Below are 25933 nucleotides of genomic sequence, written 5' to 3' on the forward strand. Positions count from 1 at the left end.
AAATATTGTGGCTTTTGCAGCCCTTTGAGACACTTGTGATTAAGGGCTATAATAATTTAAAAAAAAAAAGGGGCTATATGAATAAACTTTGATTGATTGAGTGATTTCACCTTATTGGGCTGTACCTAATGTTGTGGCCATTTTGATGAGGATTTGGGATGTTTACAAGAACTGCAGCGGTTACGTAACGACGAGACCAGGACGCGCACATGCGCAGTGGGATCCTCGTCAGGCAGCATCAGGACCACAAGCATCTCCATCGTCGTTGTCCTCCTGACGCCACAGCAAACCGAATAGACGATCTTTGTCTGACAAAAAAAAAAAAGGCTGCCGTCCGCGGTGGGGGGGAGGCTTTTTTTTTCTTTTTTTTTTTTTCTTCCTCCGGTGATGCTCACCGCCTCCCGGTGGGATGCACATCAGTGTTTGGCCCTGCTCGCTCCCCGTCGTCATGGCCGCACTCTACCAGGGCACCGACGCCTCCTCCTCTCCGGATAAATTCCTGGCCCTGAAAGACGTGAGGGAGGTGAAGGAGGAGACCACCCTGGACGAGAAGCTCTTCCTGCTGGCCTGCGAGAAAGGTGAGCGTCAAAAACAATCATCATCTACGACGTCCTCTGAAACAAAACCAAAAATATTTACATCATTATATTTATATTTGATATTTCTCGTGATCCCCGCTTGCAAAGGCGTATTATTTTGGCCACGTGACTCTGTTCCGCCAATCAAACGCCGCCTGTCGGTCACGTGACCGCACAATGTTTTAAAACCGAGCCATGACGTCAGACAAGGCGACGTCAATTGTTTACTTACCGACGAACAACGAAAAAGAACATTTATATCACCAGCTGTGTCGCCAGAGACGTTCACATTTGCGCCTACAAGAAGTCCACTTCCAACGAGGGAAAAATGCGGTAGGTCGCGGGTGGTTTTTTTTAATGTTTTAGCCGCTTAGCTAGCATATGCTAACATTAGCCTTCCCGCGCGCACACACAAACGACGCTTGTAGTGTAATACCATTCAAATATAACTATTAAATACATCTACGCGGCACTTGAGTTGTTTTTCCACTGAACACTTACTCGTTTTACTGAGTCATTTTATTTTAAACTAATGTAATTTTACAAAATTTGGCCACTCGACGTTCACTTCCGGTGAGTTAGGCAACTTCCGGTGAGTCAGCAATACAAAATGAATGCAGGACGGCCATTTTGATTCATGCACATGTCCAATATTTTGTGCAGGGGGTGTCCAAAGTGCGGCCGGGGGGCCATTTGTGGCCCCTAGCTAATGTTTTAATGGCCAGCGGCAAGACTGTTAGAATCAGAATCAGAATCAGCTTTATTGTCATTACGCAAGGTAACGAGATTGAGGCCATTCCATACAGTGCGATGTGTGCATGCTAGAAAAACAATGTGCAAATATATAAAAATATAAAAAATGTAGAAGTGCAATGAATATGGTGTGAAATGAATATATACATGAAAAAAACAAAAACAGGGTGGTTGGTGGAATGGGTTATTGCACCGAAGAGAAGGCAGTTATGAGGGACAATGGGGCAGTCCGTTCAGGATGGTTATGGCCCTGGGGAAGAAGCTGTTCTTTAGCCTGTTTGTTTTGGTTTTAATGCACCTGTAGCGCTTCCCAGAGGGCAGCAGGTGGAACAGGTCAGAGCCAGGGTGGGTGCTGTCCTTGATGATGGCACTGGCTCTGTTGAGGCAGCGGGAGGTGTAGATGTCCGTCAGAGAGGGGAGAGGGCGGCCGATGATCTTCTGAGCCGTCTTGACCACTCTTTGCAGCCTCTCCCTGTCTGCTGCAGTGCAGCTGCCGTACCATACCGTAACACAGTAGGTCAGCAGGCTCTCGATGGACGAGCGGTAGAAGGTCAGCAGCAGGTCAGGCTTCAGGTTGTACTTCCCGAGGACTCTAAGGAAGTGTAGCCGCTGCTGAGCCTTCTTGATGATTGATGTGGTGTTGACTGTCCAGGAGAAGTCATTAGAGATGTGGACTCCAAGGTACCTGAAGGTGTGGACCCTCTCTACACGCTCGCCGTTGATGTAGAGGGGGGCAGGGTCGGTGCTCCTCCTCCTGAAGTCGACGATGATCATTCTAAACGTAGCATGCTAGCTTTTTTGCTAATTCTAGCATTTAAAAAAAAATCTAATTAGCATTTTTGGGTATTTCACTAATGTTATGCATCACACTGTTAGCATGCTAGCTATTGTTTGCTAATTTTGCAGGTATACACCTCAGCGTCAAATAATTTGTTACTTGATGAATGACGCCTGTTAGCATGCTAACATAAGTATGCTAGCTTTTTATTTTAACCAGAGGTGGGTAGTAACGCGCTACATTTACTCCGTTACATCTACTTGAGTAACTTTTGGGATAAATTGTACTTCTAAGAGTAGTTTTAATGCAACATACTTTTACTTTTACTTACCGTATTTTCCGCACCATAAGGCGCCCTGGGTTATAAGCCGCGCCTTCAATGAACGGCATATTTCAAAACTTTGTCCACCTATAAGCCGGGCCCCGTGTTGTAAGCCGCATCTAACTGCGCTAAAGGAATGTCAAAAAAACAGTCAGATAGGTCAGTCAAACTTTAATAATATATTAAAAACCAGCGTGATGTGGGCGCGCATGGAGTCGTATATCAACATGGACGGAGCTGCGTGAAGAAAGCCACCCGGCCTCTTCGCGTAAACTTAAACTTACCTTAACCACTCGCTCATCTTTTCTTCATCCATCCCTTCGAGTTAGCTTTTATGATGACGCCGGCTGGAAAGGTCTCTTTTGGCAAGGTCTTCCTTTTGAATACCACCATGGGTGGAAGTTTCTGGCCATTAGCATGGCAAGCTAGAACCACAGTGAAGGATGACTTCTCATTCCCTGTGGTGCGAATATTCACCGTACGTGCTCCCGTTGTATCCACAGTGCGGTTCACAGGAATATCAGTTGCTGTGAAATAGTAATCCGTGTGCGGATGGAGAGATTGCGTCTTTTCATGAACCGGATCCCTGTCGTTTAGTAGGAGCCATTTTGTGGTCTTTACAGATGTAAACACACAAAGGAAATGAAACGTACGGTGATATCCGCGCCCTTTTTCTTCTTCTACGCGGGCGGGTGGTTGCTTACAGTAGAAGAAGAAGCGCTTCCTGTTCTATGGGGGCGGGTGCTTACCTTGGTGGTTGCTTGCGTAGAAGAAGAAGCGCTTCCTGTTCTACCGGGAAAAAAGATGGCGGCTGTTTACCGAAGTTGCGAGACCGAAACTTTATGAAAATGAATCTTAATATTTATCCATATATAAAGCGCACCGGGTTATAAGCTGCACTGTCAGCTTTTGAGAAAATGTGTGGTTTTTAGGTGCGCCTTATAGTGCGGAAAATACGGTAAGTATATTTATAGAGAAGGAACGCTACTTTTACTCCGCTACTTTTATCTACATTCAGCTCGCTACTCGCTACTAATTTTTATCGATCTTTTAATGCACGCTTTGTTTGTTTTGGTCTGTCAGACAGACCTTCAAAATGCCTGCCTTACTGGTGACGTTTCACTCCGTTCCACCAATCAGATGCAGTCACTGGTGACGTTGGACCAATCAAACAGAGCCAGGTGGTCACATGACCTGACTTAAACAAGTTGAAAAACGTATTGGGGTGTTACCATTTAGTGGTCAATTGTACGGAATGTGTACTGTACTGTGCAATCTACTAATAAAAGTTCCAATCAATCAATCAAAAGTGTGAAGGAAAAAAGATACGTTTTTATTTCAACCGTACATCCTGTCAAAAGCCTAAAGACTGACCGCACATGAGGAAGTTCCTGTCTTCACAATAAAAGTGCTGCTCCATTGCGCCTGCGCTTTCAAAACAAGAGTCTCCGAAAGCCAGCGCAAACAAGCTAGCAAGCTACGGAGTTTGACGCCAATATATTTCTTGTAAAGTGTATAAAAACGAATATGGAAGCTGGACAAATAAGATGCCAAAAACCCACCACTTTCATGTGGTATTAGACAGAAAGGAGGAACTTTTCTTCTCCTCCATTTGAAAACGTGGACGTTATCATCACGACTGTCTGATTACAATCAATGCAAGTCATCAGAATCAGGTAATACACCAACTTATATTCTAGTCTTCATGAAAGAAAGGAATCTATATGTTAAACATGCATGTATAATCATTAAAACATCTTTAACATGTAAACAAAAACAGCAAAATAAATACATATAAATTATATACTGTATATATCAATGTATATGTGAATATATATATATATATATATATATATATATGATATGAGTGTGTATGTTACTCATCAGTTACTCAGTACTTGAGTAGTTTTTTCACAACATACTTTTTACTTTTACTCAAGTAAATATTTGGGTGACTACTCCTTACTTTTACTTGAGTAATAAATCTCTAAAGTAACAGTACTCTTACTTGAGTACAATTTCTGGCTACTCTACCCACCTCTGATTTTAACCTATTTTCATACATGCTGATGTTAGCATGCTGGCACATATTTTTTTCAGGTACACACTTCTGAGTAATATATTTTGGTAATTGACACTTTACAGTAGGGATGATGTTTGATAAGAAATTATCGAGTTCGAGCCCATTATCGAATCCTCTTACCGAACCGATTCCTTATCGATTCTCTTATCGAATCCAGATAGGTTGTTGTATATGGAAAAAAAACACAATATTTGGTTTAACAAAAGCTCACTTTTATTTTATAAGAATAAAATAAAATAAATAAATAAATATTGACTGTTACCCCACTAAAAAAAAAAAAAAAAAAAAATATTGACGTTGTTACCCAAAGTATATTAAGTATGATTTTTCAGAAAAACAAATATATACAGTAACACAAAAACAACCTGTCTCTGTGATCACTATAGGTGTACAAATAATAATATAGTGTTAAATAAAATCAGTCCCTTGGGCACAAAATTGAAAATAATACAGCTCTCCATAAAGTGCACTCCTGCTGCTATTGGAACATACTAACTACACACACTATGACACTAACAACACCACAGTCACCAATCAACAATTCTTCTTCCAAAAAATTATTTCTATGGTGGAAATACTCGACTGGCAGCCATTTTAAGTCCTCAAAACATCCATTGAAACAGTGCACAAAAATCGCTTTTTCAATAAACATCTTAGTATCAAATTTAACCACTTTCCACCTTAATATTGAGTTACATAAACAAGTTAACAGTTTACTTACAGACTTATATTTTCCAAGGCTTGTAAGAGCTAACACAACTTGTCTAATTCTCAATTGTCTCATGAACTGAACTGACGTCGCCAACCCGGAAGTGCCCAAACTAATGCCGCAGTAGTATTTTCATATCGCCACAAGGTGTCAGTAAGAGTCTACAATCAAATGGGCATAACATTGCCGTCCCACAGGGCATTTCCTGTGAGACGGGATTCGTTCCCAGGGATTCGAATAAAGGACCAACTCTTTTTCTTTACTATAGTGGCCTCGATAACGGGAACCGGTTCTCAAAAAGGGATTCGAGTCCATGGAATCAGTTCTTTTCTTATCGAACAACCGGGAGAACCGGTTTCGAACATCATCCCTACTTTACAGTTAGCATTTTGGCATGTTAACATGCCAAAAAAATCTAATTAGCATTTTTTCGTATTTTACTATGTTAACTGTTAGCATGTTAGCGTAGTACTATTAGCATGCTAGCTATTGTTTGCTAATTTTGCAGGTATACACTTCAGCGTCAAATAGTTTGTTACTTGACGAATGACGCCTGTTAGCATGCTAACATACACCTCAGTTATATTTTGGTGCTTGATACATCCTGATGTTAGCATGCTGGCACACATTTTTTCAGGTACACACTTGAGTAATATATTTTGGTAATTGACACTTTACAGTTAGCATTTTGGCATGTTAACATTAGCATCCTGGCTTTTAAAAAATCTAATTAGCATTTTTTGGTATTTTACTAATGTTAACTGTAAGCATGTTATTGTTAGCATGTTAGCATAGTACTGTTAGCATGCTTGCTATTTTTTGCTAATTTTGCAGGTATACACCTTAGCGTCAAATAATTTGTTACTTGATGAATGACGCCAGTTAGCAAGCTAACATTAGTATGCTAGCTTTTTTTTTTTTTTACCTACCTTTGTAGGTATACACCTCAGTCATATTTTGGTGCTTGATACGTGCTGATGTTAGCATACTAGCACACATTTTTTCAGGTACACCTCTGAGTAATATATTTTGGTATTTGACGCACATTACAGTTAGCATTTAAGCATGATATAATTAGCATTCTAGCTTTTTAAAAATCTAATTTAGCAGGTATAGTCTCTTATTTGTTGTTATTTCACTAATGCTAACTGTAAGCATGCTATTATTAGCATGTTAGCATAGTACTGTCTGCATACTAGCTTTTTTGCTAATTTTGTATGTATACACCTCAGTATCAAATATTTTGTTACTTGACAAATGATACCTGTTAGCATGCTAACATTAGTATGCTTGTTGTCTTTCTTTTTTTGGCGAATTTTGTCGGTATACACCTCAGTCATATTTTATTACTTGATGCATGCTTAACATAGAATGAGAGCATTTTAAACAAAGTTTTCTGGTACACACCTCTGAATATATTTTGGTACGCGACGCACGTCACAGTTAGCATTGTAACATGCTAACATAGCTTTTTAGCTTGCATGCTAGCATGTATACATATTCCTCTGTCATATGTTTCGGTATTTTACTAATGCTATCTGTAAGCCAGCTATCATTAGCGCTAGTACTGTTAGCATGGTAGCTTTTTTTTTTTTTTAGCTAATTTTGCAGGTTTTCACCTCAGTCATATTTTAGTACTTGATGCATGCTTAACTTAGAATGCGAGCATTTCAAACAATGTTTTCTTGTACACACCTCTGAATATATTTTGGTACTTGACGCATGTCATAGTTAGCATTGTAGCACGCTAACATAGCTTTTTAGCTAGCTTGTATACATACTCCTCTGTGTCATATATTTTGGTATTTCACTTATGCTAACTGTAAGCATGCTATTGTTAGCATAGTACTGTTAGCATGCTAGCTTTTTTTTAGCTAATTTTGCAGGTATACACCTCAGTCATACTTTAGTACATGACGCATGTCACAGTTAGCATTGTAGCACGCTAACAAAGCTTTTTAGCGAACATGCTAGCATGTATACATACTCCTCTGTGTCATATATTTTGGTATTTCACTAATGTTAACTGTAAGCCAGCTATTGTTAGCATAGTACGGTTAGCATGCTAGCTTCTTTTAGCTAATTTTGCAGGTGTAAACCTCTGTCATATTTTAGTACATGACGCATGTCACAGTTAGCATTGTAGCATGCTAACAAAGCTTTTTAGCGAACATGCTAGCATGTATACATACTCCTCTGTGTCATATATTTTGGTATTTCACTAATGCTAACTGTAAGCCAGCTATCGTTAGCATAGTACGGTTAGCATGCTAGCTTCTTTTAGCTAATTTTGCGCATACTTTTTGTTACTTGATGCTATCTGGACAGCGTGTTAACTGTTAGCATTTCAGTTGAGCATTCACACAACATTTTTTTTCAAATGAGTTACCGTATTTTTCGGACTGTAAGTCGCAGTTTTTTTCATAGTTTGGCCGGGGGTGCGACTTATACTCAGGAGCGATTTATGTGTGAAATGATTAACACATTAGCGTAAAATGTCAAATAATATTATTGATCTCATTCGCGTAAGAGACTAGTTATGTTATAGTTATTTGAATGACTCTTACCATAATATGTTACGTTAACATACCAGTTGGTTATTTATGCCTCATATAACGTACACTTATTCAGCCTGTTGTTCACTATTCTTGATTTATTAGGGCCCGTATGGCCCATTGCATAAGCCTTATGCAATGGGACATAAGGACCTATTGAATTTGTAAGGTTTTATTATTATTATTATACCGGCCGCCTCTTTGAGCTACAATTTGACCCACTTAACATGCTTCAAAACTCACCATATTTGACGCACACATCAGGGCTAGCGAAAATTGCCTTTTGATAAAAAAACCAAACCCCAAAAATAAAAATTGCGCTCTAGCGCCCCCTAGGAAAAAAAAAAAACTAGACTGCCTGTAACTCCCACTAGGAAGGTCGGAGAGACATGAAACAAAAACCTCTATGTAGGTCTGACTTAGACCTAGTTTTCATAATTGTATATCCTCGGGCAATTCCCCCTTCAAGACAAAAAAGTACTAAAAACATTCACTTTTGCCTCTTTGAGCTGTAATTTGACCCCCTTAACATGCTTCAAAACTCACCAAACTGAACACACACATCAGGACTGGCTAAAATTGCGATCTAATGAAAAAACCTAACCCCAAATCTAAAAATTGTGCTCTACCGCAATTTTTTAATAAAACGCAGAAAAAACTGGTCCTCGGAAGAAAAAAATGACAAAACTGCCTATAACTCCCACTGGGAAAGTCGGAAAGACATGAAACAAAAACCTCTATGTAGGTCTCACTTAGACCTACATTTCATAGATTGACAACCCTCAGCAAAAATCAACAGGAAGTTTGCAATTTCCCCTTCAAAACAAATTTTTTTTATAAACCGGTCATTTCTCTTCAAACATTATCTCCTCTGAGCGCGTTTGTCGTTTCAGCTTCAAACTAACACAGGAGAGAGATTGAACCCTTCCAAATAAAAGTTATCGAAATAATTTTTCTAACTGCTTCGGTTTTGATTTTATGAGCCTTCAAAGAACCGCTGCGCTGATGCTGCTGCGCTGCTGTTTTCTCAAGATGGCTGCTTAAAAGCAGGAAGCACTAGCGTGCCCACAATACAGACAAGGTAGGTACACTACACAAAAGTATTGGGACAATTCGGACTAAAAGTAGACAAAAGTATTGGGACACTTAGGCCGAAAACTGGACAAAAGTATTGGGACACTTGGGACTACAACTTGACAAAAGTATTGGGACACGAAGGACTACCACTGAACAAAAGTATTGGGACACTTAGGAATAACGTTTTGGGACACTTCTGACTACCACTAGACACAAGTATTGGGACACTTAGGACTAAAACTGGACAAAAGTATTGGGACACTTAGGACTACCACTGGACAAAAGTATTGGGACACTTACACTGGACAAAAGTATTGGGACACTTAGGACTACAACTTGACAAAATTATTGGGACACTTAGGACTAAAACTGGACAAAAGTATTGGGACACTTAGGACTACAACTTGACAAAAGTATTGGGACACTTAGGACTACAACTTGACAAAAGTATTGGGACACTTAGGACTAGAACTGGACAAAAGTATTGGGACACTTCGGACTAGAACTGGACAAAAGTATTGGGACACTTCGGACTAAACGTAAACAAAAGTATTGGGACACTTAGGACTACCACATGACAAAAGTATTGGGACACTTACACTGGCCTTAAGTATTGGGACGCTTACACTGGACTAAAGTATTGGGACACTTAGGACTACAACTGGACAAAAGTATTGGGACACTTAGGACTACCACTTGACAAAAGTATTGGGACACTTACACTGGACAAAAGTATTGGGACACTTAGGACTACAACTTGACAAAATTATTGGGACACTTAGGACTAAAACTGGACAAAAGTATTGGGACACTTAGGACTACAACTTGACAAAAGTATTGGGACACTTAGGACTACAACTTGACAAAAGTATTGGGACACTTAGGACTAGAACTGGACAAAAGTATTGGGACACTTCGGACTAAACGTAAACAAAAGTATTGGGACACTTAGGACTACCACTTGACAAAAGTATTGGGACACTTAGGACTACCACTTGACAAAAGTATTGGGACACTTACACTGGACTAAAGTATTGGGACACTTAGGACTACAACTGGACAAAAGTATTGGGACACTTAGGACTAAAACTGGACAAAAGTATTGGGACACTTAGGACTACAACTTGACAAAAGTATTGGGACACTTAGGACTACAACTTGACAAAAGTATTGGGACACTTAGGACTAGAACTGGACAAAAGTATTGGGACACTTCGGACTAAACGTAAACAAAAGTATTGGGACACTTAGGACTACCACTTGACAAAAGTATTGGGACACTTACACTGGCCTTAAGTATTGGGATGCTTACACTGGACTAAAGTATTGGGACACTTAGGACTACAACTGGACAAAAGTATTGGGACACTTAGGAATAACGTTTTGGGACACTTCTGACTACCACTAGACAAAAGTATTGGGACACTTAGGACTAAAACTGGACAAAAGTATTGGGACACTTAGGACTACCACTGGACAAAAGTATTGGGACACCTACACTGGACAAAAGTATTGGGACACTTAGGTCTACAACTTGACAAAATTATTGGGACACTTAGGACTAAAACTGGACAAAAGTATTGGGACACTTAGGACTAGAACTGGACAAAAGTATTGGGACACTTCGGACTAAACGTAAACAAAAGTATTGGGACACTTAGGACTACAACTTGACAAAAGTATTGGGACACTTAGGACTACAACTTGACAAAAGTACTGGGACACTTAGGACTAGAACTGGACAAAAGTATTGGGACACTTCGGACTAAACGTAAACAAAAGTATTGGGACACTTAGGACTACCACTTGACAAAATTATTGGGACACTTACACTGGCCTTAAGTATTGGGACGCTTACACTGGACTAAAGTATTGGGACACTTAGGACTACAACTGGACAAAAGTATTGGGACACTTAGGACTAGCACCTGCCAAATACGCGGGCCCGACCAATGCTGTTTGCAGCTTTAATTTTAAATTGCCTTTCAAATGTCTATTCTTGCTGTTGGCTTTTATCAAATACATTTCCCCAAAAAATGCGACTTATACTCCAGTGCAACTTACCGTATTTTCCGCACCATAAGGCGCCCTGGGTTATAAGCCGCGCCTTCAATGAACGGCATATTTCAAAACTTTGTCCACCTATAAGCCGCCCCGTGTTGTAAGCCGCGTCTAACTGCGCTAAAGGAATGTCAAAAAAACAGTCAGATAGGTCAGTCAAACTTTAATAATATATTAAAAACCAGCGTTCTAACAACTCTGTTCACTCCCAAAATGTACGCAAATGTGCAATCACAAACATACGTATATCAACATGGACAGAGCTGCGTGAAAAAAGCCACCCGGCCTCTTCGCTTAAACTTAAACTTACCTTAACCACTCGCTCATCTTTTCTTCATCCATCCCTTCGAGTTAGCTTTTATGATGACGCCGGCTGGAAAGGTCTCTTTTGGCAAGGTCTTCCTTTTGAATATCACCATGGGTGGAAGTTTCTGGCCATTAGCATGGCAAGCTAGAACCACAGTGAACGATGACTTCTCATTCCCTGTGGTGCGAATATTCACCGTACGTGCTCCCGTTGTATCCACAGTGCGGTTCACAGGAATATCAGTTGCTGTGAAATAGTAATCCGTGTGCGGATGGAGAGATTGCGTCTTTTCATGAACCGGATCCCGGTCGCTTAGTAGGAGCCATTTTGTGGCCTTTACAGATGTAAACACACAAAGGAAATGAAACGTACGGTGATATCCGCGCGCTTTTTCTTCTTCTACGCGGGCGGGTGGTTGCTTACAGTAGAAGAAGAAGCGCTTCCTGTTCTATGGGGGCGGGTGCTTACCTTGGCGGTTGCTTGCGTAGAAGAAGAAGCGCTTCCTGTTCTACCGGGAAAAAAGATGGCGGCTGTTTACCGAAGTTGCGAGACCGAAACTTTATCAAAATGAATCTTAATATTAATCCATATATAAAGCGCACCGGGTTATAAGTTATAGTGCGGAAAATACGGTATATATGTTTTTTTCCTTCTTTATTGTGCATTTTCGACCGGTGCGACTTATACTCCGGAGCGACTTATAGTCCGAAAAATACGGTATTAGAAAAAAGTCCACGCTGGTTTTGAAGGTGAAAACAAGCAATATGGCCTCCACAACCTTTATGTGTCAGCCTGTGGAAAAAGAAGTGGGCCAGACGGAGCACCATGACCATATAAAGTCTGCAGACACGTCCCAGGAGCTGTAAACTCTCTCTCTGCGTGTCGTCAGGCGACTACTACATGGTGAAGAAGCTGCTGGAAGAGAACCGCCACGGCGAGATCAACGTCCACAGCGTGGACGTGCTGGGCCGAGACGCCATCACCATCGCCATCGAGAACGAGAACCTGGACATCCTGCAGCTCCTGCTGGAGCACGGCTGCCAGGTGAGGAACGTCACGGCGCCGCCTTTGCGGAATCTAAGACGCGCGCTTGTGTGCAGGCCACTGATGCCCTGCTGGTTGCCATCGACTCCGAGGTGGTGGGAGCGGTGGACATCCTCCTCAACCACAGACCCAGACGCTCCTCCAAGCCCTCCATCGCCGTGCGTTCTCCACTCCGACGTCTTCTCTCCCCGGGGGAGCCCTCTCATTGTCCCGTCTGCTCCGCCCACCTTGCAGAAGCTGATGCAGCGCATCCAGAACCCGGAGTACTCCACCACCATGGACGTGGCGCCCGTCATCCTGGCGGCGCACAGGAACAACTACGAGATCCTCACCATGCTGCTGAAGCAGGACATCTCGCTGCCCAGGCCGCACGCCGTCGGCTGCGAGTGCACGCTCTGCAACGCCAAAAACAAGAAGGACAGTTTACGCCACTCCAGGTGAGGAATTGCACATGATATCACACACGAGTAAACACGCTGCAGGACTGCTGGTATCGCACATGATATCACACACAAGTAAATATGCTTCAGGACTGCTTGTAACCATAATATGACATGCAAGATGATATCAGACTGTTATCAGTATTGGACAGTATACCCGTCATTATGTGTTTTTTCTCCCAGTATTATTGTTTTTGTGATGATGCTTATTGACAACAAAAGCATGTTTATTAGTTGATGACTGTTGGGGCCGCCTTCAAATGTTCCTGTTTTTACATCATGGAATTAGGAGTCACTTTTTACCACTCACTCACTTCATCCTCTTTTGACTTGGAGCACTCCTTCTTTACTTTCCTCCCAGGACAGTCATACTGTCATTATTAATAATATTAAATACACCTCGCCCAACCATACATCATCCTTTGGAGCGTTGTTCATAAAAACAACTTGACCACACCTCATCAGTGACCATTGTGTTGTCATTGGGATGTTTCTTGCGAAGAATGGCATTGTATTTACTGATATTGCCCTCCGTAGATGAATAAAGTTTCCACATAACTTGGTATTATTGTGTCCAGATGGGATTCATGGCTTTATATATATATTTTATTTACTGGGTTTTTTTTAAACAAGGAAACAATTACTAGCATCAGTTATACAATAAAATGTAGATTATTGAATTTACACAAATATTACTCTTTTAGCGGGAAAATGTTATGAAATATTGGCTATATTTTGTTTGTTTACATTGTAAACATTCATATTTCCAAGCTTTGGTAGTGACATCACCTAAAAAAAATGTGTCATATTTAAACGAAATAGAAACAAATACACTAGGGCTGCAGCTAACGATTATTTTTCTATCGATTAATCTATAGATTATTTTTTCGATTAATCGGTTAATCTATAGATTATTTTTTCGATTAATCTATAGATTATTTTTCCTTTTACCGATTTTTTTTAATATTTAAAATGAAGAGGAAAAAATAAATGTAGGCCAGTTTTTTCAAAAGGCATGGCTTTTATTTACAAAAAAAAAAGTATGGCCACTAGTCAGTCAACATTGACAACAACATGACAAAATATTCTGTAACAATGTAAACATTTAAAACTTTTAACATTTAACAAAATTAAAAGTAGCTTATTTGCTTTTTAATGTGCAAATATAAAAGTAAACATCCAGTGCAAATCTTAATATTCTGGAATAGTATAAGCATTTCAAAAGTAAAAGTATTGCTTATTTTGCTTTAAAATGTGCAAAAATAAAGATAAACATCCAATACAAAAAAGTGCAAAACGGAAATATTCTGTAACAAGTGTAAACATTTCAACAAAAGTAAAAGTATTGCTTATTTGCTAAAATGTGCAAAAATAAAGCTAAACATCCAATACAAAAAAGTGTACAGTGTAAACATTTCAATAAAAGTAAAAGTATTGCTTATTTTGCTTAATAACACAACAATGATAGTATGATTAAAGTGAAAGTTAATTGTTGGTTTGTACATAGTATATGTAACTGTTAATGTTGTAAAAGGTATTTGCACAACTAATTAACGTTAGCGTTTGTGACACGTCTTGTGCCGTGGGGTTCTTTCAGGACCGACAGACTGAACGCCAGACGGCTTTGCCAGGTTTACAATCTTTTAATTTTACACAAAATCTTTTCTCTTCCAACTGCGCGGATCGCGCACCTGGGCACGATTGCGGCGTCGCTCCCGGCGCGCCCCGCCTCGCCGCTCGCTCGCCGCCGCCGCCTCTCCACAGCGTTAAAGAGGAGCGCGTCTTTGTAAACACTGAACAGGCACGCCAAACGCGCCTCTCAGAGCGAAACGGTGCTTTAGTTTATGAATTTACAACGCAGATACAAATGACACATTCATGTTTTTGTGTAATAATGACAACGTATACGCACGCGGACGATTGACTTGTTGATGGTGATGGCAAGAACGCTGTCGGGGGTTTTCTTTTCAAATGTTCGTTCATAGCCGTTGTGCTGCTATGATAGGCCATTTCCGCTCGACACAGTGTGCATACAACAACATTATTAGGCCGTTTATTGAAATACTCCCACACTTTTGACGACTTTTGGCGTGCTTTTTTCCCCTCGCTCGCATCGTCTGCTTTGCGCTCCGCCATGACAGTAAAGTAGAGTGACGTAAATATGCGACGCGCCGACGCACAAAAACGGCGTCGACGTATTTACGTAACCGATGACGTCGACTATGTCGACGCGTCGTTTCAGCCTTAAAATACACACATAAAAGGTACAAAATGAAATGGGTGTAAAAAGTAGTGGTAGCATTTCAGTTTGGCTTTTACGCAAAATTTCCACCGAAATTGCATTTTCTATTTGTTTGTAAGAAATGTAAATATTTTTTTAAAGGTTAAAACTACTAAAATGACCCCGTCTTCCTTTGATGTGTCAGACTGTGGCCCTCAGTTAATATATTAATGACATATATTATATCATTAATATGTCTGTTTTCAAAATGGCTGCCGTTTACTTAGACTTTATTATGCTATACTTTATTATGTTATGCGGCCCTTTGTGAAAAAAGTTTGGACATAAGAAAAATAAATAAATACAATAAAAATAATGTAAAAAAAATATAATCATTTAAAAAAAAAAAAATTCTATATTTTTATATGTAAAAAAAAAAGAATGTAAATGAGTCAATTTGTTCGCGAAGGTCACGTCTGTATTCCATATCTGTTTCTTGACCCTTAAAGTTATTATTGTGTATTTTTGTGTGAAGTACTCCAAAGTCAACATAGTAGTACTACTAAAGCAAAGTCAACATAGTAGTACTACTAAAGCAAAGTCAACATAGTAGTACTACTAAAACAAAGTCAACATAGTAATTCTACTAAAGCAAAGTCAACATAGTAGTACTACTAAAGCAAAGTCAACATAGTAGTACTACTGAAGCAAAGTCAACATAGTAGTACTACTAAAACAAAGTCAACATAGTAGTACTATTAAAGCAAAGTCAACATAGTAATTCTACTAAAGCAAAGTCAACATAGTAGTACTACTAAAGCAAAGTCAACATAGTAGTACTACTAAAGCAAAGTCCACATAGGACTACAAAAACAAAGTCAACATAGTAGTACTACTAAAGCAAAGTCAACATAGTAGTACTACTAAAGCAAAGTCAACATAGTAGTACTACTAAAACAAAGTCAACATAGTAGTACTATTAAAGCAAAGTCAACATAGTAATTCTACTAAAGCAAAGTCAACATAGTAGTACTACTAAAGCAAAGTCAACATAGTAGTACTACTAAAGCAAAGTCAACATAGTAGTACTACTAAAGCAAAGTCAACATAGTAATTCTACTAAAGCAAAGTCAACATAGTAGTACTACTAAAGCAAAGTCAACATAGTAGTACCGTACTACTAAAGCAAAGTCAACATAGTAGTACTACTAAAGCAAAGTCAACATAGTAATTCTACTAAAGCAAAGTCAACATAGTAGTACTACTAAAGCAAAGTCAACATAGTAGTACTACTAAAGCAAAGTCAACATAGTAGTACTACTAAAGCAAAGTCAACATAGTAATTCTACTAAAGCAAAGTCAACATAGTAGTACTACTAAAGCAAAGTCAATATAGTAGGACTACTAAAACAAAGTCAACATAGTAGTACTACTAAAGCAAAGTCAACATAGTAATTCTACTAAAGCAAAGTCAACATAGTAGTACTACTAAAGCAAAGTCAACATAGTAGTACTACTAAAGCAAAGTCAACATAGTAATTCTACTAAAGCAAAGTCAACATAGTAGTACTACTAAAGCAAAGTCAACATAGTAGTACTACTAAAGCAAAGTCAACATAGTAATTATACTAAAACAAAGTCAACATAGTAGTACTACTAAAGCAAAGTCAACATAGTAGTACTACTAAAACAAAGTCAACATAGTAGTACTACTAAAGCAAAGTCAACATAGTAGTACTACTAAAACAAAGTCAACATAGTAGTACTACTAAAGCAAAGTCAACATAGTAGTACTACTAAAGCAAAGTCAACATAGTAGTACTACTAAAGCAAAGTCAACATAGTAATTCTACTAAAGCAAAGTCAACATAGTAGTACTACTAAAGCAAAGTCAACATAGTAGTACTACTAAAGCAAAGTCAACATAGTAATTCTACTAAAGCAAATTCAACATAGTAGTACTACTAAAGCAAAGTCAACATAGTAATTCTACTAAAGCAAAGTCAACATAGTAATTATACTAAAACAAAGTCAACATAGTAGTACTACTAAAGCAAAGTCAACATAGTAGTACTACTAAAACAAAGTCAACATAGTAGTACTACTAAAGCAAAGTCAACATAGTAGTACTACTAAAACAAAGTCAACATAGTAGTACTACTAAAGCAAAGTCAACATAGTAGTACTACTAAAGCAAAGTCAACATAGTAGTACTACTAAAGCAAAGTCAACATAGTAATTCTACTAAAGCAAAGTCAACATAGTAGTACTACTAAAGCAAAGTCAACATAGTAATTCTACTAAAGCAAAGTCAACATAGTAGTACTACTAAAGCAAAGTCAACATAGTAGTACTACTAAAACAAAGTCAACATAGTAGTACTACTAAAGAAAAGTCAACATAGTAGTACTACTAAAACAAAGTCAACATAGTAGTACTACTAAAGCAAAGTCAACATAGTAGTACTACTAAAACAAAGTCAACATAGTAGTACTACTAAAGCAAAGTCAACATAGTAGTACTACTAAAACAAAGTCAACATAGTAGTACTACTAAAGCAAAGTCAACATAGTAGTACTACTAAAGCAAAGTCAACATAGTAGTACTACTAAAGCAAAGTCAACATAGTAATTCTCCTAAAGCAAAGTCAACATAGTAATTCTACTAAAGCAAAGTCAACATAGTAATTCTACTAAAGCAAAGTCAACATAGTAGTACTACTAAAGCAAAGTCAACATAGTAGTACTACTAAAGCAAAGTCAACATAGTAGTACTACTAAAACAAAGTCAACATAGTAGTACTACTAAAGCAAAGTCAACATAGTAATTCTACTAAAGCAAAGTCAACATAGTAGTACTACTAAAGCTAAGTCAACATAGTAGTACTACTAAAGCAAAGTCAACATAGTAGTACTACTAAAGCAAAGTCAACATAGTAATTCTACTAAAGCAAAGTCAACATAGTAGTACTACTAAAGCAAAGTCAACATAGTAATTCTACTAAAGCAAAGTCAACATAGTAGTACTACTAAAGCAAAGTCAACATAGTAATTCTACTAAAGCAAAGTCAACATAGTAGTACTACTAAAGCAAAGTCAACATAGTAGTACTACTAAAGCAAAGTCAACATAGTCGTACTACTAAAGCAAAGTCAACATAGTAGTACTACTAAAGCAAAGTCAACATAGTAGTACTACTAAAGCAAAGTCAACATAGTAATTCTACTAAAGCAAAGTCAACATAGTAGTACTACTAAAGCAAAGTCAACATAGTAGTACTACTAAAGCAAAGTCAACATAGTAGTACTACTAAAGCAAAGTCAACATAGTAATTCTACTAAAGCAAAGTCAACATAGTAATTCTACTAAAGCAAATTCAACATAGTAGTACTACTAAAGCAAAGTCAACATAGTAGTACTACTAAAGCAAAGTCAACATAGTACTACTAAAGCAAAGTCAACATAGTAGTACTACTAAAGCAAAGTCAACATAGTAGTACTACTAAAGCAAAGTCAACATAGTAGTACTACTAAAGCAAAGTCAACATAGTAGTACTACTAAAGCAAAGTCAACATAGTAGTACTACTAAAGCAAAGTCAACATAGTAATTATACTAAAGCAAAGTCAACATAGTAGTACTACTAAAGCATAGTAGTACTACTAAAGCAAAGTCAACATAGTACCGGTAGTACTACTAAAGCAAAGTCAACATAGTAGTACTACTAAAGCAAAGTCAACATAGTAATTCTACTAAAGCAAAGTCAACATAGTAGTACTACTAAAGCAAAGTCAACATAGTAGTACTACTAAAGCAAAGTCAACATAGTAATTCTACTAAAGCAAAGTCAACATAGTAGTACTACTAAAGCAAAGTCAACATAGTAATTCTACTAAAGCAAAGTCAACATAGTAATTCTACTAAAGCAAAGTCAACATAGTAGTACTACTAAAGCAAAGTCAACATAGTAGTACTACTAAAGCAAAGTCAACATAGTAGTACTACTAAAGCAAAGTCAACATAGTAATTCTACTAAAGCAAAGTCAACATAGTAGAACTACTAAAGCAAAGTCAACATAGTAGTACTACTAAAGCAAAGTCCACATAGTAGGACTACTAAAACAAAGTCCACATAGTAGGACTACTAAAACAAAGTCAACATAGTAGTACTACTAAAGCAAAGTCAACATAGTAATTCTACTAAAGCAAAGTCAACATAGTAGTACTACTAAAGCAAAGTCAACATAGTAGTACTACTAAAGCAAAGTCAACATAGTAGGACTACTAAAGCAAAGTCAACATAGTAGTACTACTAAAGCAAAGTCAACATAGTAGTACTACTAAAGCAAAGTCAACATAGTAATTCTACTAAAGCAAAGTCAACATAGTAATTCTACTAAAGCAAAGTCAACATAGTAATTCTACTAAAGCAAAGTCAGCATAGTAGTACTACTAAAGCAAAGTCAACATAGTAGTACTACTAAAGCAAAGTCAACATAGTAATTATACTAAAGCAAAGTCAACATAGTAGTACTACTAAAGCATAGTAGTACTACTAAAGCAAAGTCAACATAGTAGTACTACTAAAGCAAAGTCAACATAGTAGTACTACTAAAGCAAAGTCAACATAGTAGTACTACTAAAGCAAAGTCCACATAGTAGGACTACTAAAACAAAGTCAACATAGTAGTACTACTAAAGCAAAGTCAACATAGTAATTCTACTAAAGCAAAGTCAACATAGTAGTACTACTAAAGCAAAGTCAACATAGTAGTACTACTAAAGCAAAGTCAACATAGTAATTCTACTAAAGCAAAGTCAACATAGTAGTACTACTAAAGCAAAGTCAACATAGTAATTATACTAAAGCAAAGTCAACATAGTAGTACTACTAAAACAAAGTCAACATAGTAGTACTACTAAAGCAAAGTCAACATAGTAGTACTACTAAAGCAAAGTCAACATAGTAGTACTACTAAAACAAAGTCAACATAGTAGTACTACTAAAGCAAAGTCAACATAGTAGTACTACTAAAGCAAAGTCAACATAGTAATTCTACTAAAGCAAAGTCAACATAGTAATTCTACTAAAGCAAAGTCAACATAGTAGTACTACTAAAGCAAAGTCAACATAGTAGTACTACTAAAACAAAGTCAACATAGTAGTACTACTAAAGCAAAGTCAACATAGTAGTACTACTAAAGCAAAGTCAACATAGTAATTCTACTAAAGCAAAGTCAACATAGTAGTACTACTAAAGCAAAGTCAACATAGTAGTACTACTAAAGCAAAGTCAACATAGTAGTACTACTAAAACAAAGTCAACATAGTAGTACTACTAAAGCAAAGTCAACATAGTAGTACTACTAAAGCAAAGTCAACATAGTAATTCTACTAAAGCAAAGTCAACATAGTAGTACTACTAAAGCAAAGTCAACATAGTAGTACTACTAAAGCAAAGTCAACAGTCAGGATGGTTTCCTGCTGGCACCACTATGGACTGGACTCTTACTATTATGTTGGATCCACTATAGACTGGACTTTCACACTATTATGTTAGATCCACTATGGACTGGACTCTCACTATTATGTTAGATCCACTATGGACTGGACTCTTACTATTATGTTAGATCCACTATAGACTAGACTCTCACACTATTATGTTAGATCCACTATGGACTGGACTCTTACTATTATGTTGGATCCACTATGGACTGGACTTTCACAATATTATGTTAGATCCACTATGGACTGGACTCTTACTATTATGTTAGATCCACTATGGACTGGACTCTCACAATATTATGTCAGACCCACTCGACATCCATTGCATTCGGTCTCCCCTAGAAGGGGGAAGGGGGGGTTACCCACATATGCGGTCCTCTCCAAGGTTTCTCATTGTCATTCACATCGACGTCCCCATGGGGTGAGTTTTTCCTTGCCCTTATGTGGGCTCTGTACCGAGGATGTCGTTGTGGCTTGTGCAGCCCTTTGAGACACTTGTGATTTAGGGCTATATAAATAAACATTGATTGATTGATTGATTGAACATAGTAGTACTATTAAAGCAAAGTCAACATAGTCATTCTACTATTTGGGAATGGCGCCATTACTGAAGGCAGTCGGCCAGCAGGAGTCGTAGTTGTGACAGCATTAATGTTGCGGTGGTTATTAGCAGCTTGTTGACAATTAGTCAGAACTTCGAATTTTCTAAGATAATGATCGGACATTACTTAAGTGTACGTTAACTTTGGAGGTGGTGACACCGCGGACAAGCACTAGATCTATCGTATTACCGTTGCCATGTGTGGGTTCATTTACTATGAATTATAGTCTGGAGCGCCACGCACGGAGGGTCTGATGGGGTATTCATATGGATATCAGTGTTTCCCACAGGACAGGCATCTATTTGTGGTGGTGTGGTCGGGGGGGTGGGGGGTGGCGGCGGCAGCGGCGATGACCAAGAAGAACGTGGAGTTGGAATATAATTACAACATTTTATGTACATATTTATATACAGATTTGAACAATTAGTGATTCACTGAAATATATTTATTAATTGTGGTTCTTACAAAAAATATATCTTATAAAATATAAAAGCCAAAATGTCTCTTAAAGCTCTGCCCCTTTAATTAGTGAATACTAAATAATTTAACTTTAGCCTAATACTACAACCATATTATTTACCAGCAACATAAAGTGAAACAGAGGCAGAGGTGTCCTGCCACAGTCAGTCAACCTCCTCCTCCTCCTCCTGCTGCTGCTGAACAGGTCGCACCTGTGGTCCGGACTGTAGGCCTACCTCCTCTCCAAGTCGAGCCCTTTTCGGCCGTTGAAAATATTTTTCTATACTCATCTGTGTGAAGGAGTGAACATCCAACATTAGAATTTATTACTAACGAGCAGAAGCGCTCTATGTACAGTGCCGTCTAACCTTAAGCGGCAGCAGCTCAACACATGCAGGGTTCAACGTTAAGGTTTTTTTCTACTTGCCCGACTTCTCAAATCTACTTGCCCCAATATTTTTACTTGTCCTGCCTAGGTTTTTTTCTGGCTGTGTAGTGCTCATGGCTTATATCTTACTAAAATTCTTCCCGTTGACTATTTACAACACTACACAGTATTTATTATTATTATTATTATCTATAATTACATTTAAATGGCATTGCATACATGTAAAATTAAATGCTATTTCACATTATTTGACCAGTAGCAGTTACACTCATCTGAACAGGTCAGCCACCTGTTTTAAGCCCGATCACAGTTGAAATCTTGAAATAAAGGGCTTTTAATGGCCAAAACATTAACCTGGACAACATTTTAACAGCTGGTTGGATCAGATTTTATTCTTTTCATTGCATTCACATGCTGCAGTGGACAGTGGACAATTTAGCTTCAGTCCACGTGTGTTTATTGACAACATGGTTATAACCTGGACACGTTAGCTCGTCGGTAGGGTAACACGTGACTTTTACTACGTTCGTCTGCCCCGGCCCACGAGTCAAACAGCGGCGGTGTTAATGAAGCAGCGGATTAACGTTAAATATATGACGAGCCGCGAGCGATGCAGCTATAACATATCTACCTATAACCTATATTACCCTCGTATTTTGATCCCGTTTCGTCCGTCCGTCCGTCCGTCCGTCCCTCTTCTTCTTCTTCTTCTTCTGGCCCACCAGGTGAATTAAGTGCTATTGGCGGAGTTACCGCCACCTACTGCACCGGAGTTGTAACTACAAGCAACATTCACAGACAGTCCCATTGCTTTTATGAGCGGTCGAGCGAGTCAAAAGCCGAAAAATCCATTTGTGGCGGACGTAATTCTTTCGTGGCGGGCCGCCACAAATAAATGAATGTGTGGGAAACACTGGATATTAAAATCCCCCATTATAATTATATTGTCGGCGTGTGTCACTAGATCAGCCCCGAACTCTGAGAAACCTCTGAAAACTAGCCAGCCACTTGTTAAGCGAGACTAACCTGCTATACCTCATCGTTGCCTCTCGCAGGCAGGGGGCCCAGAGACAAGTACTCCATGGAGATTACTCTGCTCTAGTTGGCGGACACGGCCCTCTAGCGGAGCCAACCTATCCATGAGAACGTAGAGCAGGGAGCCATACTCACGTCCTGATACCTGTGGCAGGTTCCGGCTGGACATCTACCGCTGCCTGGCCAGCCCCTCCCTCATCATGCTGACGGAGGAGGACCCCATCCTCAGGGCCTTCGAGCTGAGCACGGACCTGAAGGAGCTGAGTCTGGTGGAGGTGGAGTTCAGGTGCTCCTTCCCGCCGCCGCACACCAACCTCTCACACGGCCGCTCTCTGACACGCCACTCTCATCCGCGCAGGAACGACTACGACGAGCTGGCCAAGCAGTGCAAGATGTTCGCCAAGGACCTGCTGGCTCAGGCTCGCAACTCCCGAGAGCTGGAGGTCATCCTCAACCACACGTCCAGCGAGGACCCCGTGGACAAGAGGGGCCTCCTGGAGGAGCGCATGAACCTCAGCCGCCTCAAACTGGCCATCAAGTACAACCAGAAGGAGGTCAGTGGGGTTCAACTTATACTGTGCTTGACTTCTTTTTGGGGCTTTTGATACTTGGCGCCATCTTACAAGTATGCTAACTTCTCCTATGTTAGCATGCTAAAATTTTATGCTAGCATTTAGCTAATTTGATTCATCTAAACTTAAATGTCATAGCTGTTGATACTTGGCGCCATCTTACAAGTATGCTAACTTCTCCTATGTTAGCATGCTAAAATTTTATGCTAGCATTTAGCTAATTTGATTCATCTAAACTTAAATGTCATAGCTGTTGATACTTGGCGCCATCTTACAAGTTTGCTAACTGCTCCTGTGTTAGCATGCTAACATTTTATGCTAGCATTTAACTCATTTGATTCATTTAAACTTAAATGTCATAGCTTTTGATACTTGCCGTCCTCTTACAAGTATGCTAACTTCTCCTATGTTAGCATGCTAAAATTTTATGTTAGCATTTAGCTAATTTGATTCATCTAAACTTAAATGTCATAGCTGTTGATACTTGGCGCCATCTTACAAGTTTGCTAACTGTTCCTGTTAGCATGCTAACATTTTATGCTAGCATTTTAGCTCATTTGTTTCTTTCAAACTTAAACGTCATAGCTTTTGATACTTGGCGCCATCTTACAAGTATGATAACTTCTCCTGTGTTAGCATGCTAACATTTTATGCTAGCATTTTAGCTAATTTGTTTCATTTAAACTTATACGTCATTAGCTTTTGATACTTGACGCCATCTTACAAGTATGCTAACTTCTCCTGTGTTAGCATGCTAACATTTTATGATAGCATTTTAGCTATTTAGATTCATTTAAACTTAAACATCATGGCTTTTGATACATGGCGCCATCTTACAAGCATGCTAACTTCTCCTGTGTTAGCATGCTACAATTCTATGCTAGCATTTTAGCTCATTTGTTTCATTTAAACTTAAATGTCATCGCTTTTGATACTTGGCGCCATCTTACAAGTATGCTAACTTCGCCTGTGTTAGCATGCTAACATCTTATGCTAGCATTTTAGCTAATTTGTTTCATTTAACCTTAAACGTCCTAGCTTTTTGCCAATTTTATATGTATAAACCTAAAAATTATGGCTTTTAATATCTGATGCCTTTTTAGAAGTAGCTTTTCCGAGGTCATCATGCTAACATTAGCATGCTAGCATTTTATGCTGGCATTTGAGCTAATTTCGATCATTTAAACCTCAAAGTCATGGATTTTCAGACATGTCTCCGATTCGCAAGTATGCAAACTGTTCCCATTTCAACAAGCTAACGTTAGCATGCTAGCATTTTTATGCTAGCATTTTTATGCTAGCATTTTAGCTAATTTCAGTCATTTAAACTTAAAATTCATGGATTTTCAGACATGTCTCCATTTCGCAAGAATGCTAACTGTTCCTTGATGTTAGCATGCTAACATTTTATGCTAGCTTTTTAGCTTCAATCAACCCTGGGCGGGAGGTTTGACAGCAGCAATGGTTCCTTTGTGTTCTTGCAGTTTGTGTCTCAGTCCAACTGCCAGCAGTTCCTCAACACGGTGTGGTTCGGCGAGACGGCCAGCTACCGGCGCAAGCACACGTGTCTGAAGATCTCCACGGTGCTGAGCGTGGCCGCGCTGTGGCCGCTGCTCTCCGCGTGCTACCTGCTGGTGCCGCGCTCCCGCGTGGGCCAGATCATCCACACGCCCTTCGTCAAGTTCATCATCCACAGCGCCTCCTACTTCACCTTCCTGCTGCTGCTCAACCTCTACTCGCTGGTCTACAACGAGGGCAAGAAGAACACCATGGGCCCCGCGCTGGAGATGATCGATTACCTGCTCATCCTCTGGATCATAGGTGTGTGTGTGTGTGTGTGTGTGTGTGTGTGTGTGTGTGTGTGTGTGCACTGCCAGCAAAGCATTAGCGCGCTCGTTAAGTCGCTGTAATGACTCTGCTGACTCAGCAGTTTGCGGCTCGTCGACACAAAATCATTTCCTCTCGTCAGGCGGTCGATGGCGTGTGACGAGCCGCTAACTAACATGTGACACGTGACGCTCACTCAAGACTGTCTCCCCTCACTAAGTACTAAACGCAGTACAATCCTCATGTTGCCATTACAATTAGGCGTGTTCCGATCCGACATTGATCCCAGATCAGCAAAAAAAAAAAAGTGGTAGATTATGTTGGCTAGTATCTAAACCAAGAGTGTCTATGCATAGCATATAGCATATATTGTTAGCATGTATTTAATAAGATAACATATATTGTTAGCATATATTTGGATAAGATAGCATAAATTGGTAACATGTATTTAGATAGGGTATCATATTTTGTTAGCATATGTTAATATAGAATAGAATATATTGTTGGCCTGGATTTAGATAAGACAACATATATTGTTAGAATGTATTTAGCTAAGATAGCATATATTGTTAGCAGAGGTGGGTAGAGTAGCCAGAAATTGTACTCAAGTAAGAGTAC

The 25933-nt window shown here is 39.0% G+C and overlaps 1 protein-coding gene across 2 annotated transcripts in view; it reads left to right on the plus strand.

Moving 5' to 3' along the window:
• The first annotated feature begins 222 nt into the window (after positions 1-222).
• The window catches only part of trpc1 (transient receptor potential cation channel, subfamily C, member 1), a 54713-nt gene continuing 29002 nt past the window's right edge, over positions 223-25933 (plus strand). The window contains exons 1-7 of one of the 2 annotated variants that reach the window (XM_061965933.1): positions 223-578; positions 12113-12267; positions 12324-12425; positions 12502-12704; positions 23071-23202; positions 23275-23470; positions 24973-25309. In XM_061965933.1, the coding sequence (XP_061821917.1) occupies positions 410-578; positions 12113-12267; positions 12324-12425; positions 12502-12704; positions 23071-23202; positions 23275-23470; positions 24973-25309 (1294 nt within the window). In that variant the 5' untranslated portion in view covers positions 223-409. Of the gene's footprint in view, positions 579-770; positions 912-12112; positions 12268-12323; positions 12426-12501; positions 12705-23070; positions 23203-23274; positions 23471-24972; positions 25310-25933 lie in introns of those variants that run through there. The other variant, XM_072913442.1, reaches the window with a different exon arrangement.

This window comes from Nerophis lumbriciformis, linkage group LG07 (assembly GCF_033978685.3).
Source record: "Nerophis lumbriciformis linkage group LG07, RoL_Nlum_v2.1, whole genome shotgun sequence".
Classification (NCBI taxonomy): Eukaryota; Metazoa; Chordata; class Actinopteri; order Syngnathiformes; family Syngnathidae; genus Nerophis; species Nerophis lumbriciformis.